This window comes from Mus caroli, unplaced genomic scaffold, assembly GCF_978045245.1.
Source record: "Mus caroli unplaced genomic scaffold, Mus_caroli_1 scaffold_12, whole genome shotgun sequence".
NCBI lineage: Eukaryota > Metazoa > Chordata > Mammalia > Rodentia > Muridae > Mus > Mus caroli.
The window spans coordinates 61,988,852-62,005,748 of record NW_028227267.1 but is presented as its reverse complement, the minus strand read 5'-3'; the positions used below and the strand labels follow the sequence as shown (position 1 = coordinate 62,005,748).

The following is a 16,897-nucleotide window of genomic DNA, read 5'->3' as shown; positions in this document are numbered from 1 at the left end:
CTGTGGTTCTGTGCTGGACACTCCTGCCTACTGTTAGGTGAGATAGGGCCCAGGGACCATGCGCTCAGTACTTATTGGACTACCTTAGCATCAGTGGTGGTTTGAGTGAAAATGCTCCCTTAGACCCATAGGGAGTGGCACTGCTAGGAGGTATGGCCTTGTTGAAGGAAGTGTGTCATGTGGGTGAGCTTTGAAATTTCAGGTGCAGTGTTTCTCATCCTGCTGCCTGTGGATCCAGATGTAGAACTAACTCTCTCTCTCTCTCTCTCTCTCTCTCTCTCTCTCTCTCTCGGTTTTTCGAGACAGGGTTTCTCTGTGTAGCCCTGGCTGTCCTGGAACTCACTTTGTAGACCAGGCTGGCCTCGAACTCAGAAATCCACCTGCCTCTGCCTCCCGAGTGCTGGGATTAAAGGCGTGCGCCACCATGCCCGGCTTCAGCCTGCTTTCTTATAGAACCTAAGACTACCTGCCCAGAGATGGCACCACCCACAATGGACCTCCCCCGCCTTGAACACTAATTGAGGAAATGCCTTACAGCTGGATCTTATGGAGGCATTTCCTCAAGGAAGGTTCCTTTCTCTGTGATAACCCCAGCTTGTGTCAAGTTGACACACAAAACCAGCCAGTATATCACTAAAAACAGAAAGTTGTCGAAAATGTAATTGAAGAAAGCCATCTTCCAACCTCAGCAAGCAGCAGAACTTGGCAGCTTCATCCATATGGTTCTGGATGTAGAGTCAGAGATAGAAGAAAGGGGTTATGGAATCTCCTTTCACCACTAAGGAAAGACACTGAGGCCAGGCATGTGGCAGGGGTGTCCCTGCATGGAGGCGTAGAGGTGCCACTGTGTGAAGCTATGAAGGTGAAGCTTGGATTGCTTTGGAGACCCCAAGAGATGAGAGATGCCAGAGCCATGGGATACCTGTCAAGGAGAACTGCTAACAGGGAGTGAAAACAGCCAGAGAAAGAGAGAGAGAGAGAGAGAGAGAAATGTTGCAGTCAACAAAGCTGCCTGTGGATCCAGATGAAGAACTCTTAGCTCCCTCTCCAGCACTATGTTTGCCTGTGTGCTGCCCTGCTCGTTCTTACTGGACTAAGCCTCTGAATCTGTTAGCCAGCCCCAATGGAAGGTTTTCCTTTATAAGAGTTGCCTTAGTCATGGAGTCTCTTCACAGTCATAAAACTCTCACTAAGACACTTTTTTTTGGTCAGGTACAAACACGAGCATTTTCTTTTGGGTAAGACCAAGTGCGGTTCCGAACCATTCTCTCATGAACAGGCCTCCAGGGCTGTTCTGTTGCTTGGAATCTGACTTCTTTGGTGACCACCCAATCAGGCTTAAATGGCGTGGTTCTGCTGCAAGTTGAGTGCACCCTCCCTCCCTCTCCCCCTCCCCTAACGTGCACATGTTGGATCCTTGATTCCTCAGTATGACAGTTGGAGGAGATGTCTAGGTGACAGGGGCGGACTCCTCATAGATGGTGGTTCTAAAGCAAGCCTGCCCACATGCTTGGTCTCTGCTAGTGCCAGGCCAGATATGGCTGACCAGTTTTGGACGTTCAGTACTATAGATAAACCTGTTTCCTTTATAAATCTACCTCACCTCGGGTATTCTGTTATGGCAACAGAGGATAGACTAAGATGTGTTCTATCACATAATCAGTCTAGACACGTGTGTGTTAGATATCTTCCGAAAGCACGGAGATGGCCTTTCATGGGCAGCACATGCTAACTAACAACTCTCCCCAGAAAGACTGAGATCGCCTTACCAGCTCTCTCCACAGTCCCTGGGTTTTCACGAAAATGATGGACCACTTATCAGCAACATCTATTTCAAATGTGTGCTTTATTGAGATTCTTTTTTACAAAACATCTGAAGTATTCTAGGCCTAGTTTCCATTAGTCCCTGAAATCCAGGCCATGGTCGTTTCCATGCCCGCGTAGGTAGGTTTGTAAACTAGCCGACTCTTGTTTTTATGGTTAAAATACTTTTAACATTGCTTTTATAGACATAAAACCAAACGTGTGTTTCCTCCATGTAAAGACCAAGTGAGAAAGTTACTGAGTCTTCATCACTGGGGTAACTGGATTCTTTCCAACAATTTTCAAAGTGATGTTTAGACACCTTTAAAACACCTTTCTAAAAAATATCGCCGTCAGCCTATCTTTTAAAACGTAACCATTGTGACGTGCTGAGCAATGGGCAATGTAATAGGAGTGCTACGCTTGTACCGGGATACATACATCAGCTCCGGAAGAAAGTGCACGAGCACATGCATGTTATGTAAACATAACAGTTGGTCAGATCATGAGAACAGTAGTGAATAACACATATTGCAAGCAAGAATGACCAAGATCGAGTATTGGCTGAGTGGCCAGTCAGGATCTCTGGGACAACTATACCTGGATGTACATAGTTTTTCTTGACCGTGAGCAGGATAATGCTCACCTCATAGGATATGTGATTGTGTCTGTGATTCTATTATAGCTAGACAGGTCTGCACTCAGTTGCTGCCCTGCAGCTCCCCAGTTCTAGAACACATGTAAAATCTAGTTCAACCTCCTCCCTGGGTCAAGAGCAAATTATGTTCTCTTTGTAAGCAGGGGGTAAGTGCAACTCAAAGGCTTGAAGAGTTCCGAGGCTTCTCATTTCCCATGGGAAGGTTATAGGAATTTCATACTTCTTTCTACCCTTTAGGGGTTTACCAGGATTGCATTCCTTGGATCACGGGATTCTATTTAGAGAGGCCTGGAAGGTACAATGTTACCAAGAACCCTGAGACACAGTCTAATGACTGATGGGCTCAGGTTAATGTGGATAGCTCCCATGCCACCCTTCAAATCAGCCCTCCTGTGTGTACTTAGAAACCCATTATGTCTGATCTTACATGTGCTTGCTGTAGGATGTGGGACATACAACCTTCTAAGAAGGAATGTCTACAGCCCAAGTTTGTTGCTCAGGCAGGCCTAACAAGGGCACACTAAGATTCACGTGGGAACCTGGTCTCAGTCTTGGTCATTCTTGGTCTTCTAACTTGGAAGCCAGATGAACAGGTCAGGTGAGCACTCCCAGGAGGCAGAGTCCTGCCCTGAGGGACCTGCCTTGCATTATTAGCACAGCAATATGGATAAGTGATTTCAGCACCCCAAGATATGATGTAGCACAGCATGGTAGTTACTTCCCTCCGTTCCCAGCTCCAGCTGGGTTCATCAGGTATCTGCCATTTTCTTATGACTCCCATTGGCTTCTCCACCGCTCCTTCCTCAAAATAACATATGGTGTGACAAGACAGAGGAAAAGAGGGGAAACAGAGTCATTAAGGGTTTCTACTTGCTGGGGAGGTGGATGGTGAAACTGTGGGATTTGAGAATTATCTGCAAAGTAAATGACCCATAACACCTCCCACCTCCATTGCTGCTCTTGCCTATGACATCATATCAGCATCCATCTGTAACCAAGAGACCAATGGGAATATGGGTCCCCAGGCCCTTATGAATCTTTTTCAGAGAGTTCAACAAACTGCTGGTTCAAATGACTAGGACTCCCCATGTAGAAACCTTGGTGGAAGGGAAAGACAGAATGTAGGTCCCACTGAGCACTTTGGAGCAGTTGTCTGCAAAGAGAGTGACATCCGGTCACCTTGGAACCAGAGTAGGGCCAACTGGCAGCAAGGGTGGGGTGGTGTTGGATCCGGCATGAGCCATGGTTAGGTGGCTCCAAGCAATTCCCCCTACCCTAGAGAGACACAGGAATGTGGCTCAACAGCAGTGCCCTGGCCTTGGGCTGCGGCCACTCTCAGGGGACACTACAAGTCACCCCAGCATCCTCAGCATGCCCACAGTTTGTCACCCCCCATTTGGAGAACTGACAGTGGAAGATGGAGCTCTCGGTTCCCTTGCAGTTCACATCGTCCATCCAAATCCTCCCTGTGCCTGTGAAGAGAGGCAAACACGAGGTCTTAGCATCCACTCGGAAGCAGGAAGGAGGAGAAAAGGGATTGTGCCTACAAGAGAGGCAGCTCAGGGATTAGACCCATAGCCGACACACTCTATCCTCCTCACAGCCAATGGTCCCCACCCCCTCTCTCCTTTTAATGGAATCATTGAGACTTTGAAAATCCTCTGTCATTCATTCTAGATCTGCCCTGTGATATCCCTTTACAAAGAAGCTTGAAGGACCAACCATCTGAGCCACTGTGCTATTGACTAAACCAACTGCATGAATTAAGCTGCTTAGACATGTTCCATGGAGACTATCAGTGTCCTCTATCACAGGACTGTCACGCAGTGAGGCAAGGACACACTGAGGGGGAGAGGCCTCCTTCCGCTGCCTGCCTGGACCCTGTCTTCACCACAGCCTCTCCTTGTCTCTTACACAATAAGCCCTTTGAGGGACGGCAATAACTTGCAGATTAAACATCTCCTGGAAAACACATCACTTCACAAATTACCCAGGGAGAAGGCAGAAGGCCCAAGAGCTCCATTGGATTAGTCACACCCAAAGCAAATAAAGGGAACTAACAAATAAAGAACAGGCCCAAGGCTGCCCATCCCAGATGCGTTTGCAGGATGTGGACACTGTAAGAACAGCCCGGGACTCCACCAGGATGGGCTGCTGTCCAGCCTCTGGAAGGACAATCCAATTGGAGCAGGGTCATCTCACAAGCAGCCCAAAACCGCCATTCTTACTCGTGCGGGGGCAGGGGAGGGGAGCACTGCGAAGGAAGCTGCAAATATCTACGCCCCTCACCCCAGGTTCCAGAAGCCAGTGCTCTGAAGATACCAGGTACTCATCGTCCCCTGGAATAGAACAGTCCTCTGCCTACACGAGGAGAGGTCCCAGGACCAGTCTGGGAACTCGTTAGGAAGTTATGTTGTCCCGGGTGATCCAGGGATATAGTAGGTCTGAGGAAACCTGCTCAGGCTAGGTCAGCTCCACTCGGGTTGTCCCTCTGGAGGTACACAATAAAGACCTATAGCTGCTTGTATTATGAATGCTAATTGGATCCCCCCCACCCAAAAACAAAAAACAAAAACAGTTCTCACAAGAGGGTCTGCGTGTAGCTTCTGGGAACCTGCCCCAGTTAATTCTGATTGGTAAATAAAGATGCCAGCAGCCAATAGTTGGAGAGAGAGACAGAGACAGAGACAGAGACAGAGACAGAGACAGAGACAGAGACAGAGAGAGAGAGAGAGGTGTTGGGGTGGATGGGTTAGGTTTCTTGGGCTTGGGACCTTGAGGAAGGAAGAGAGGGAGACCTGCCATGCTATAGAAGAGGGTGGAGAGAGGAGAGACACAGAGGCCACCACGGGGCAGAGAAGCATGGAGAGCACCCTGGACTCTGGGTCGAGAAAGTGCAGCCCAGAGAGCTGCACAGCTGGGTCCAGAGCAGCCAAGATGGAACATAGAAATTAGTAAGGAGTAACTCGTAATTATCAGTGGGAGGTAGATTCTAGCAGCATCGAGGCTAGGCAGTCGCCCAGCTTTGTGCTGCTTACAGCATATTAAAATATAAAGGTTGTGTGTGTGTGTCTTTCGTTCGGGAACATAAACCACTGAGGTGGGAAGCAACTCCATGCCAGGGCATTTATTAAAATATTAATACGACAAAGTCCCGTAGGGTAAAAAAAGAAGAGGACAGCGCCTCCTGGTGAACAGATGAGAAAACGGCACAGGCGGTGCTCTTCCTGGGGTGAGATGGAGACTCTAGAGCACATTGTAGTACAACACTAGGTTGGAGGTGACCATTCAGTCATTCAGCAAATAATCTGGAGGGCCTGCTCAGCACTCGGCACTCTCCTGCATATTGAGAATCCCCCAGTGAACACCACAGATGGCAGACACATGCATAGAATGCCACTGGAGCTAAAGTGGATGTTCACTGTGAGCTGAGGCATTGGAGGGCCTGGAAAGCCCCTTCCAGGAGACAAAACAAGAGTTAGCTGTCCTTTAGAGCTGATGGGGAAAGATAACATGCAGAGTCAGCGGGACAGGAAACACCATCGGTGGTCTCAGAAGCACAGTAGATGCACCCTGGGACAAGTGAGGAGAGTAACAGGAAGTGGCTTAAGGATGGCTTTGTGGTAATGGTGGGTATTTAAAATCCCATCTCTTGAGCAAGCTGAAGCAGGAGGATTGCAAGTTAGAGAGTAGCCTGAGAGGCATAGTGAGCCCAAGGCCAACCTGAGCTATAGCCAGACTCTGTCTCAAAGAGCAATTGCTGGGGGGAATTAAAAAGAAAGGCTAACTTGATCCCAAGGCCAATAAAGGCCCACTGAAGTTTCAGAAAGGCGTTAACACAAGCTACTGCTCATTGAAGACAGATTGCTGGCAGCTATAGAAGGCAGGCCCAGGAACCAACCTGCAGGCTGTGGTGGGCGACTGTCACTCACCGGTCAGCAGATTACCTGACAGCTAAGGGTGATGTGATCAGCTCAGATCCTAGTCCTCCCCACGCCAGAATACAGGTGTTCACAATAGCTGATTGGCAGCATGCTAGATCCCAGGGGTCTAGGCTGGGAAGTATCCTAGCATCTGTAAGCACAGTTCCCAGACAAGCACACCAAGACAGAGTAGAGAGGGGTCTGGCACAAGTGCACACAGCTGAGGAACGGGGTACACTGAATAAATGGGGGTGGGTAGGGGGGAGGTTCTCCAATCCATGTATTGGGAACTGTTGTTTTGGGTTCAAGTCCACCCAAGTTTCTTCCTATTCAAGTTCTATTGAGAGAGAGTGTTTATAAGTGTGTACTGAGAACAGGAGTGAGGGATCGGTGTCCCCAGAGTACAGTTGGCCTGTGTGAGCTATATCACATGAAGGTGACGCAGACTTTGGGGAAGGAGGCCAGGCCTAGCATCCATGGTTTTCTTCCATGCTGTCCAATCTGTACCTTACCTCACCATCCTTACCTTGCCCAAAACGAGCTGTCCGGTACACCTCCTCAACCCCGTGGAAGCCCAGCATGCGGCACACCACGTCCCCATCCTTCTTGTCCCAGCCGTCGTCACACACTGTGCCCCAGCGACGATCATGGAACACCTCCACCCGGCCCTGGTGTGGGCCAGAGCCATTCACCAGGCGAATCATTGTGAAATCCATATCACCTGCCACGAGAGTCATTATTACTACCGATCCCTGGACATCCAGGACTCGATCCAGCCTCCTGGAAAGAGAGAGCTAGGGCTAAAACCATGAGGCCACCTTGTGTCATGCCAGCTATTTTGTTTGTTTTGCTTTGCTTTGTTCTGAGACAGGGTTCCACACAGCCCAGCTGCCCCCATCCCTGCGCGCCCTAATGCTTGGATGATGGCTATATGCCACCATGTCTGACTTTCTTTTTATTCCTTGTCAGATTTCTTCTTGCCAACTGATTTCTAAAAAGTGGTTTAAGTTCACAACAAAACTGGCTAGAACATCTCTTCTCAGTATTCGGTGAGTTTCCTTCCTGACCAGGCAGCCAGCCATGCCTGTCAGTTAACTGAGAGCCTAGCTCCTGCTATTACTCAGGGAGAACACGGGAGCCCTGAGGAGGAAACTGGTTGGAAGGTAGAACCTAGAAGCCACGTGTGACCAGGGTAACTCCCTGGGGACAGACAGTAAGGAGGAAACGGTGACACCAAAATAGATCAGAGGCTTGACCTCAGATTTGCTACAGGTTCCCCAGACCTGCCTTGCTTCTGGTTAATACCAGGTCGCTTGAGAATATGCATATAGTGCTTGCCATGGGGCTGGAAGCAGAAGCCTCTGTGTGAGGTCAGAGGAGGAAGGAGGAAGCTCTGGGTTCCAGAGCAGACCAGGAGGCATTGAGGGTCAGGTCAGAGCAAGAGCAAGAGATGGAATGTAACAGGGATAGTGAGGCTGATGTTCAGAGAGTCCCTGACTTATTCTGTTCCCTTCCTTACAAATGAGCAAGCATCGGTTAGAGTACAGTGGACACACATGAGTGAGGGACGTGCCTTTGTGAAGCTGAGACTGGGAGTTGGGGGTTGACAAAAGCCTAGGAAACAATTAGTAAAACCAGGTGTCATGGCACACAGCTGTAGTCCTAGCCCCTGGCAGGCTGACGAAGGAGCATCGTTAGTTCATAGGCCAGTCTGGGCTATACTGTAAGATGCTGTCTCAATACATGGATTCTCAAGTAGTGTTATGTGTATAGACTGGAGCAGGTGGTGAGGAAGGCATCACTTAGAAATGAAGACGAGGAAGTGGGTGGAGTGGGGTGAGGTGCAGCCTTGAAGGATGAACAAGAGAGTGAAGGGAGGGGCCATCTTGGAAGCTAGGCAAGGAGGGGAGTGATGAGTGAGGGAAGGCACCATATTGGAAGTTAGGCCAGGAAAGAGGGTGGGAGGTCACAAGAGGTGGCATCTAGGAAGTGTGAACCAAGTAGTGTATGAAGAGCAAAAGGAGACACCATATTGGAAACGAGACAAGGGAGTTGAAAGTAGGAGGAGGCACCGTCCCAGAGATGCAGCCGAGGAAGGGAATGCATAGTGGGCAAGGAGACAGGAGGAAGGATGTGGAAATGGGAAACTCCTCGTGCATGTTCGCTGCCCTCACTTTCTCTAGGCCTCACACATGGGTGTCTCCTTCTCTCAGACAGCCTACCCTAGTCCCCCATCTGGCTTTGCTCTAGACATATTTATTCCTTCCTAATATAAGTGCCTTACTCTCTCAGGTGATCCTGTTTTATGGCTCAGAGTCAGTGACACTGAGGTATCCACTGTGTTTAAAACACAGGTATCCAGAAATGCACTAACTCCCCTGATAATACAGAACCTGGTGAGAGTACAACTCAGACCAGGGTTTTGGTGAGGGAGCTGAGTACAGAGTCCGCCATCAGTGAACCTCAAGGCACCAATCCTCATACTACATTACTGCCCCACAATAGCCCAATGGCTTTCCACAAGGCTGTTCTGGGTTTTAGACTCAAAACTCAGATTGCAGTGGACAACAAGTCCACTCACTTCTTGAGAAAACAAGGATGTGGCCTGTCTTGGATTTTGGTGGATGCTAAGGACATTTGGAAAATGTCATTTAGATAGTGACATGTTGAAATTATTAGCAGGTCTCAATGTATACAGAAGTGACACAAGAGTATTTGAATGCAAGGCAACTTTACATTGGAAATGTGGTCACCAAAATGATGGGATTCATAACATCATCTTTAAAGATGTCACCCACGGCCTATGCACCACACAGAGTCATGGGTCCCTAGTAGAATATTCCTCCCAGCTAGCACAACATTCATCTCAGGGGCTGAAAAGAGACTTAGTACCTATGCAGGGGGGGGGGGTAAACTAGAGAGTGGCCTGGAAATGTCACCCCACCCAGATCTTAGTCATTTCAAATACCAAAGAGCTTGTTCTTTGTCACTTGCCCCCTCAGGGGAAATTACGACCTGCCTATAGGGTCAATAGATGCAGCATGCCCCCAAAGGGTCACAGTGAATCTGAAAAGCTGTTCTTTCCTCTGGGACTCATCTGGACAGATGGCCCATCTTACTCTTGCCATGCCTCAAAGAATATGGCTGCCAGCTGTGTTTCTTCAAATGTCTTCCCCCCACCCCCAACAAATCTCAATTCTGTTTTTAACCTTCTTGCAAAATATACACTGAGATTTTCCTGGTTAAGGTACCGACTACCCCAACTCAGGGACCTCAGTCAAGAGACAGGTCCCTAAATAGTCCTTGGCCCCCTTGTGCCTACAGAGCGTCATGGAGATGCAGTGTATCCAGGCTTGAGGGGGTGGCTACTCCCATCCACATATTTGGGGTGTCACCATGCCTTCCACTGAGAATCTGTCTCTAGCCCAGCCAGGTAGAATGTCGTGTGTTGCTTATATGTTTGGGTTTTCTGTGGATAGAAGGTTTTCTATTGGACTTCTTCCCAGCAGTTTCTGCTTCAAGGTAGAGTTTTCCAACTAAACAATCACCCATCATCCAGAAATGCTCCCACCCCATATTTAATATGTCAGCTCCAACTTAACCAGACCCAGCCTCAGCTAGTGTTGTGGTTTGAACACAAACTATAGGCTCCTGTGCTTGAACACTTGGTCCCAAGCTGGTGGTACTCCTTGGAAAGTATTGAACCTTTAGGAGGTGGAAACTCGGGAGTAAGTGGGGAACAAGTCTGGCCCAATATCTTGTTTGCTCTCTGCTTCCTGATTACAGAGACAATGTGCCCTCTTCTGCCACCATGAATTCCTTACCATGGCTTGCCTGCCATGCCTTTCCATGACTGGAAAACTCCAGTTGCTTAAGCAGTTGTCCCTCACCTGAATCATGGAGGTTATGGGATGGTTAGTCCCTAACCTGCAGTCCTCAGCTCTTGGGCAGAGCTTCCCATCTGTAGCCTTCACCTTGCCAAACTAAGCTGAGATACTAAGATGTCCACAGGGCTGGGCCTCTGTTCTTCCCCCTTCTGCTCTGGGGTTGGGAATTGTGGACCCCCACAACACCTGGAGGTAGGTGGTTTCCCCTTATACTGAGAAGCCTGAAGCCATTCCAGGGCTTAGTCCAGAAGCCTCACTACTTGGAAGAAACACATAAGGTAGTCAGGACAGGGCATTGGCCCCTTGCAGCCATGTGGCCTCCTCGCTCTTGCAGTTCAAGGGGCTCTTTGATTCACCCACAAGTTTCTTGGGATGGCAGGGTTTCTGATCTCTGCTATGGCTTCCTACCTTGCTACTCCAGCTCCTAGAAACTGCCTCCCATTTCCTGGCATGCTGAACTGTCTTTGCCCATTACTGAGGCTGTTCCTGGTCCTCACCCTCACTCCTAAAGAAAGCTCCAGGGTTCCCAGACCCAAACCTGCCTCTCCACTGAAGGGGGAAAAGGACACACTTGGGGTCAGGCTGTGGAGAAGAAGTGGATCTGGACTAGGAAATGCTACACTTAGCTGTGGGCTTCAGGCATCCCATCATGTAGTGCATGGAGTTACTTTAATTAATGTTGACACAATAATTGGGCTTTTCCAATCATCACCAATGACAGAGAAGCATGGAATTTGTCAGTTGGCCAAGACTTTGCCATGACATAAAACCTTCATGGGACAGGAGGGCCCAGAGGCCCAAAGAGGTGATGGGACTTATCCAAGTCAGCCTCTGTGAGTAGGAGAGCTGAGGTCTGCACTGGATACTTAACCTTCTGGGCTTGTTCTATTAATCTGCTTCACAACTATGATGAGCAGAAGCCCAGAAAATGTACTTTAATTGTCACATGTTTGTTAGAAATTCATAGAAACGCATCAGCTTCCCTGGGGTTGTGTGGGTGAACCATGATGGCTGCCACACCCTTGCAGGGCTCGGATGCTCTGAGTGACATGGGAAGTGAGTGTGCTGCTCTGTGAGACAGGGGAAAGATGAAGCTAAGCACTGGAGGAAACCTGGTGAGCCTGTCCCTCTCCTGTGCATGACCTATTCACTCCTTATAATAATATGCTGGTGTATGCGTTTCTATTTCCAACTGTTCACTTAGTTCTCCGTCCAGATCCAGCTCTGGAACTCCCAACCACATTGCACGGTTAGAATGGATGCCAAGGGAGAGTGGGACCGGAAACATTGTCTTTCACCTTGAGTCATAGGGTGCCAGCAGCGGCTGGGGACTCAGGGATTCCCTGGCTACCCCAGCCCCATGAGAGATAAGGAGACTGGAGCCGAGGAAACTGTTGTTCCTGGAAGGCCCAAATCACAGAGCACTGTTTCTTTCTTCACTCCCAGAACTGGGTCATCCCACCCAGGGAAGCTGGTAGACAGTTAACTCTGGATTCCCAAGGCCTGGAGCCAGCACTCCGCAGACCACAGGGCCCTTGCTTGAGATGGCTCTAGGAAGCTCCTACCCTTGGGCCACATGTACCTAACTCATTTCCCTTGGAAGGACAGTCCTGGATGCTCAGCATTGATCCAAGCTAGCTTTGAGAGCTAAACAGAGGTTTGATGGCCAGAGCTGCATGGATGGATGGGGTTTTGTCTTAATGAGCAAGAATAACTAGAGTGCTCCTGCCCCGCTTTCATACCCATCTGGGCCCGAGACACAGTGTTGTGGAGCAATCCCAGGTCATGCCCTACTAAACGCAGCAACCATGGGTCTGAGGCAGCATCCCCAGGCAGTGAGGAGAGGAGCATGCTGAGAATGAACTGGATGGGCAGGGCACACCAAGGCGTGCAGCGAGCGTTCCTTTGAGTCTGGTGTACAAGGCTGACTACTTCTCTCTGTTGGCTTCTATTGTCATTTCCTGGCCCGATCAGGGGACCATGGCCAAACCCAAGCCAGTCCACTTCGAACCCTCCCCTTAACTGGAACTTCTATCTTGGCCTTGAAGGGCCTCAAGAAGACACAGATATCATTTCCAACAACTCAGTGCCAATGCCCCAGAATCACTATAAGCCTGCTTACAGGAGCTGTCAGTCAACAGTAAGTTCCTGGAGCAGACTTGAGGTCTCCCACATGAGCACTGATAGCAAGACCTCTGTCCCCAGCATCTCTTGGACGACAGCAGCTCACTTTGATAAACTCCGGTTACCGAGTGCATACAGGCTCCTCTGGGACCACCTGGCTTCCTTCTTTTTGTAACTTTACTTTCCTGGCCCCACCAAGCCCTTCTTGGCCCCTCTTCATGTCACCTCTGTTCAAATTGAGACAGAGTACGCTTCGTGCAGAATTCCTTGCCCCGTGGCAGTAGTTACTGCCATTTGAGTCTGTTCAGTATCCTATCACTAGTGCCAACTTGACTTTGCCAATTAATGTGGTTAGGCTGTGAGATTTGATAAATCGATCAAGGAGTGTGATGTGCCCACAGCCCGTGGCACTTCCTTGTTTGTGGGAAAGGCCCAGAAGGTCTGTCCAAACCACTGTAGTGAAAATTACAGAATCACTCAGAATCTCTCAAGAATATGAGCTGGGGAATGTGGAGGTGGGGGGGGGGGAGTGCAAGCAGCAGCAAAATTGGCTGAGCATCAGGAATTGGAGTCACTAGGCCATGATGAGACACTAGACAAGCTGTCCCCTTACTTACGGCTGTGTGCCCAGAACAGCCTTGGGTTTCAGTAACCCCTTCATTCCAGACTATGCAAGATTTGCCTATATGATGGGCCATTTCCCAGGCCCCATTACCTAAAGCACTCATGACTCCCAGAAACATCTAAAGAGAACAGAACACGGGGGCGGGGGGCACACCCATCTAATGACTGACTGGTAACCTGCCTCTGAGGGGCTCTGTTGTTAGTAGAGGTTTGCATAAAGTCAGGAAGGTTTGCTCTTGTGGTCTTGGTGAGTAGAAATGGGGTGCCTCTGCCCTCGTCAGCTAGGCTGGAGTGTTGGCACCACTGGCCCGTGTCCTCTCTGGAAACATAGGTAAACTGGTCACAGAGAGAGCAACTGTGAGTGCCTCTGGGTGCCTCCATGGACTGCTGGGGATGGCTTGCATAGCACGGGCCCTAGCAGGGATGGCATGCAGAAAGCCAATCTACACAGGACCAGGGGCTGCTCCCTACACTTGGGTGGGTCCCTCCTCACTTCCTCTACTCTCCCCAGTTTCTGGCTCCTCTACATGCTAGGGCAGAGACTGGTGGATGGGATTGGAGTGGTGCAGAAGCCTGGCTCCTGCCGTCGTCAGCAACTCTCTGCAGACTAATGCAAACTGGATATGATTTGCTAAGCATGGCAGTTCTGGAATGAGATGGGAATTCTGCACCAGGGCCCAGGCCATTCTTGGGTGCCTAACACAGCCCTTATAAAGCTAATGTGTGGGGATTCTTCTCTCAAAGCAAACATGGCTTTGCTCTTGCTATTCTGTATGCACACATGTAGAAGAAGCAGGATCGGGGGAGAGTCTGGATCTGGCTCGTGGTTCCCTAAGTACCAGGTAGGAAGTGGCCTTGCCTTGGGCTTCTCCCCACCCCTACCCCAGACTCAAATCTCTGATCTTTCCACAAGCCTGACAGCTGCTTACCCTGCCTCTGGGCATAGGAGGGAAGGCACAATATCTCCTGGGAACCCACCCCAGCCAGGACTTTCAAACCAGCATCTGGTTTCACTTCCAGGTGCTGGCATCTCGGGCTGTCCCTGGCGTTTCTTCATCCACAGGCTCCTTTACCTTGCTTGCACACCCTGTTTAGGGTTTTGTGGCATTTACTGGGGGGAAGGGTAAACTGTGAAATGTCTTTCTGCTCTCAGCATAACTGAGCAAGTTGCTCCATCCCTCTGACTCCAGGCAGATTTGGGAGGGTCATGTAAGTGGCTGGTAGCTGCCATCTCTTAGAGCTGGTTTCCAGGCTGAAGTAGCCTTGGAACTTCCAGCATGCTTTGTTCTCTGATGGCTCAGAGCTGTCCCCAGACCAAACCACATTAAAGCCCTGTCCTGGGCATATCATAGGGGGAGCTTGCAAGTGAAGCAGAATCAGCATGGAGAATGCAATTCTACCCCTGAGTTCCCTGAATGCCAGGCGCTCAAGATACAAAGTACTTCGTATGTGTATCTTAGTGTCCTTCACAACTACTTCATGACTTAGTTGTCATAACTTCTCTCATTCAACGTTAGACATGGGCCCAGAACAGTCAAGTGATTTGCCCAGGGTCACACAGCTGCTACAGGGTGCTCATAGCAATAGCCTCTCCTTTTCCAAACAGTGTGCATCTCAGGCTGAACACTGATGGCTGCTGTCTAATAGCAACCCTTGTTGAATGCAAGGTGCTTTCTCTCTATTTAGGACAGCCCCTCGGGGTCTTCAGCACTTACTGCCCTGAGCTACTGAGTCTGTGTCTCAGACATAAAACCCTGTCTGAATGCACACAGGAATCAATCAGCTGTGTGGAGATTTGAAACCCTCCAATACAGGGTCAGTTTTGAACGGTCTGGGGTGTTTTGAATACTTTGAAGGTGGTCTTCATGTATAGCTACAGCAGTATTAGAGAGAGCCAGATGTGGCATCAGCTGAGCTATAAGCTCACCACCTGTCCAGCCTTGCAAGGCACATGGAGGTCACCTCTCAGGGAAACTTTCCTAAAGGGTGCTCTTCATCTTTGAGAATTATTGTGCCGCAATTTTCTCTTCTGCATCCCTGTGAGCTCTACTCCTCCACTATGTTGTGAGAAGATGGCAGCCATTCAGCGTCCAGTTGTGTCCCCATTTAGGCACTGAGGCCCTGATGGGGTAGGCAAGTAGATATAGAGAAAGAGTCATTAAGATTGACAAACTGAGTTAGAGAGATGGTTCAGTGCTTAAGAGAACTGGCTTCTGCCACTCTTTCGGACGACCAGAGCTTGGTTTCCAGAACTTGTGTTGGTTGTGTACAACTGACTGTAATTGCAGCTCCAGGGGATCTGACACCCTTTTCTGGCCTCTGTGGACACCTGGACTCATGTGCATGTACATATACCCAGATATAAACAAACAAATCAGATTTTTAGGGGAAAAAAGATTAAAAGAAAAAAAAAACAAGTTAGCAAAAGGAATGTAAAACAAAATAGAAAATGCCCAAGAAAAGTCCCATCTGAGAAGTCGGTGCTGTGTAAAGGACTTATAAAGGCTCCTAAATGATAGTGGGAGGATTCAGGGCTTTTGAGTCTGGCATCTGTCTCAGGGCTCCAGCCCACTTCCACTCTCAGGAGTGCCTCTTTCTCTTTTAGTAACTAGTAACAATTATTAATTTAATAATATTGTCACTATTCATAGTTTAATTCTTTGTTCTAGTACATAAGAAATTTGGACATCTTTGCAGATACCCTAGTACATAAGAAATTTGGACATCTTTGCAGGTTCCTCCCTGGACTCAAAACCAAATGTTAACAATGGTACAACGAAGTATTCAACATCCTGTACTTAATGAAAGAATAGAGGGGTAGATGGGTGAGTGGGACTCAGACCACGTTTTAAGGGCTCCAAGAACCAGATAGAGCACTAACTTACTCAGAACCTCCCTTGGCTATGCATGGGAGAGTCCTAGAGCCCAGGAATTCTGTTTCTAAAGCAAGGGGGAGAGCTCAAGCTATGGTCAGAGTGGTCCAGTCCCTTGATGTTTGTTTGCTGTGCCTTTCAGTCCCCTCCTGCCAAACCAAAAACAAGAAGGAAGAAAAGAGGTTGTGGAGAGTGGAAATAAACACACAGGCCTGGGGAAATGGGCGCTGCAGTTTCTGCAGCTGCGAAGGGGCGGGCTGAGGGGGGGGGCAGGGATAATTTAGACCATCTGCCCATTAAAGAAGTTGAACTTTCATTCTCTTATAAAGGAAGAACTCCTCATGCCCTGAGCTGGCCTGAAAGTCCCCACCCCCTAGGCTGGGGTGACACTTCTCAACAGGAAATGTGATCCATATGGGAGCTTAGGAGCCATCCCTGAAGTGAAGGACTGTATCCTTGGGGAGGCTCTCCTGGAGGGTATGGCCTGTGGATACAAAACCCCATTGCTGGGGGTGGATATCTGCTCTGACCCTAACAGGGGACTTGGCACCTCTTCGGGATATTTTATTAAATGCTCTCAAGGGACCATTGCCACTCTCTTCCAAGGAGAGTGGAGAAGGGAAAAAGATTTTCTTTAGGTCAGCTGAAGAAATGACCACTTCTGGGTCTTCCCTGTGCTGGGTCCCCCTTGTGATGGGGTCTCTGGATGGAAGTCACAGCAGGAAACTCAGGACTTTACTGGGTAGAAGATGTAGCATTCCACAAGGTGTCACTGCCCTAACTGTATGACTGTATTGCTTGCTATCTCTCTATTTCTGTCTGTCTGTCTGTCTGTCTGTCTGTGGAGGCCAGAGATCAGAGTCAGGTGTCTTTCCCTTCCTTTTCTCCATCTTGTGTTTTGAGTCAGGGTCTCTCCCCGAGGCTGGGCTTCACAGCTCAGGAGGGCTAGCAGGCTTGGAATCCTCTGTGGTTTCTTGTCCAGCGCTAGGATTACACGTGTGTGCC

The 16,897-nt window shown here is 49.2% G+C and overlaps 1 protein-coding gene across 1 annotated transcript in view; it reads right to left on the bottom strand.

Annotated features, from left to right (window-relative positions):
- Positions 1 to 1,827: 1,827 nt before the first annotated feature.
- Positions 1,828 to 16,897, bottom strand: part of Scara5 (scavenger receptor class A member 5) — a 98,109-nt gene continuing 83,039 nt past the window's right edge. Inside the window, exons 8-9 of the mRNA XM_021182565.2 lie at positions 6,911 to 7,105; positions 1,828 to 3,933 (exon numbers count right to left, since the gene is read on the bottom strand). Coding sequence (XP_021038224.1) covers positions 3,797 to 3,933; positions 6,911 to 7,105 — 332 coding nt within the window. The 3' untranslated portion in view covers positions 1,828 to 3,796. The remainder of the gene's footprint in view (positions 3,934 to 6,910; positions 7,106 to 16,897) is intronic.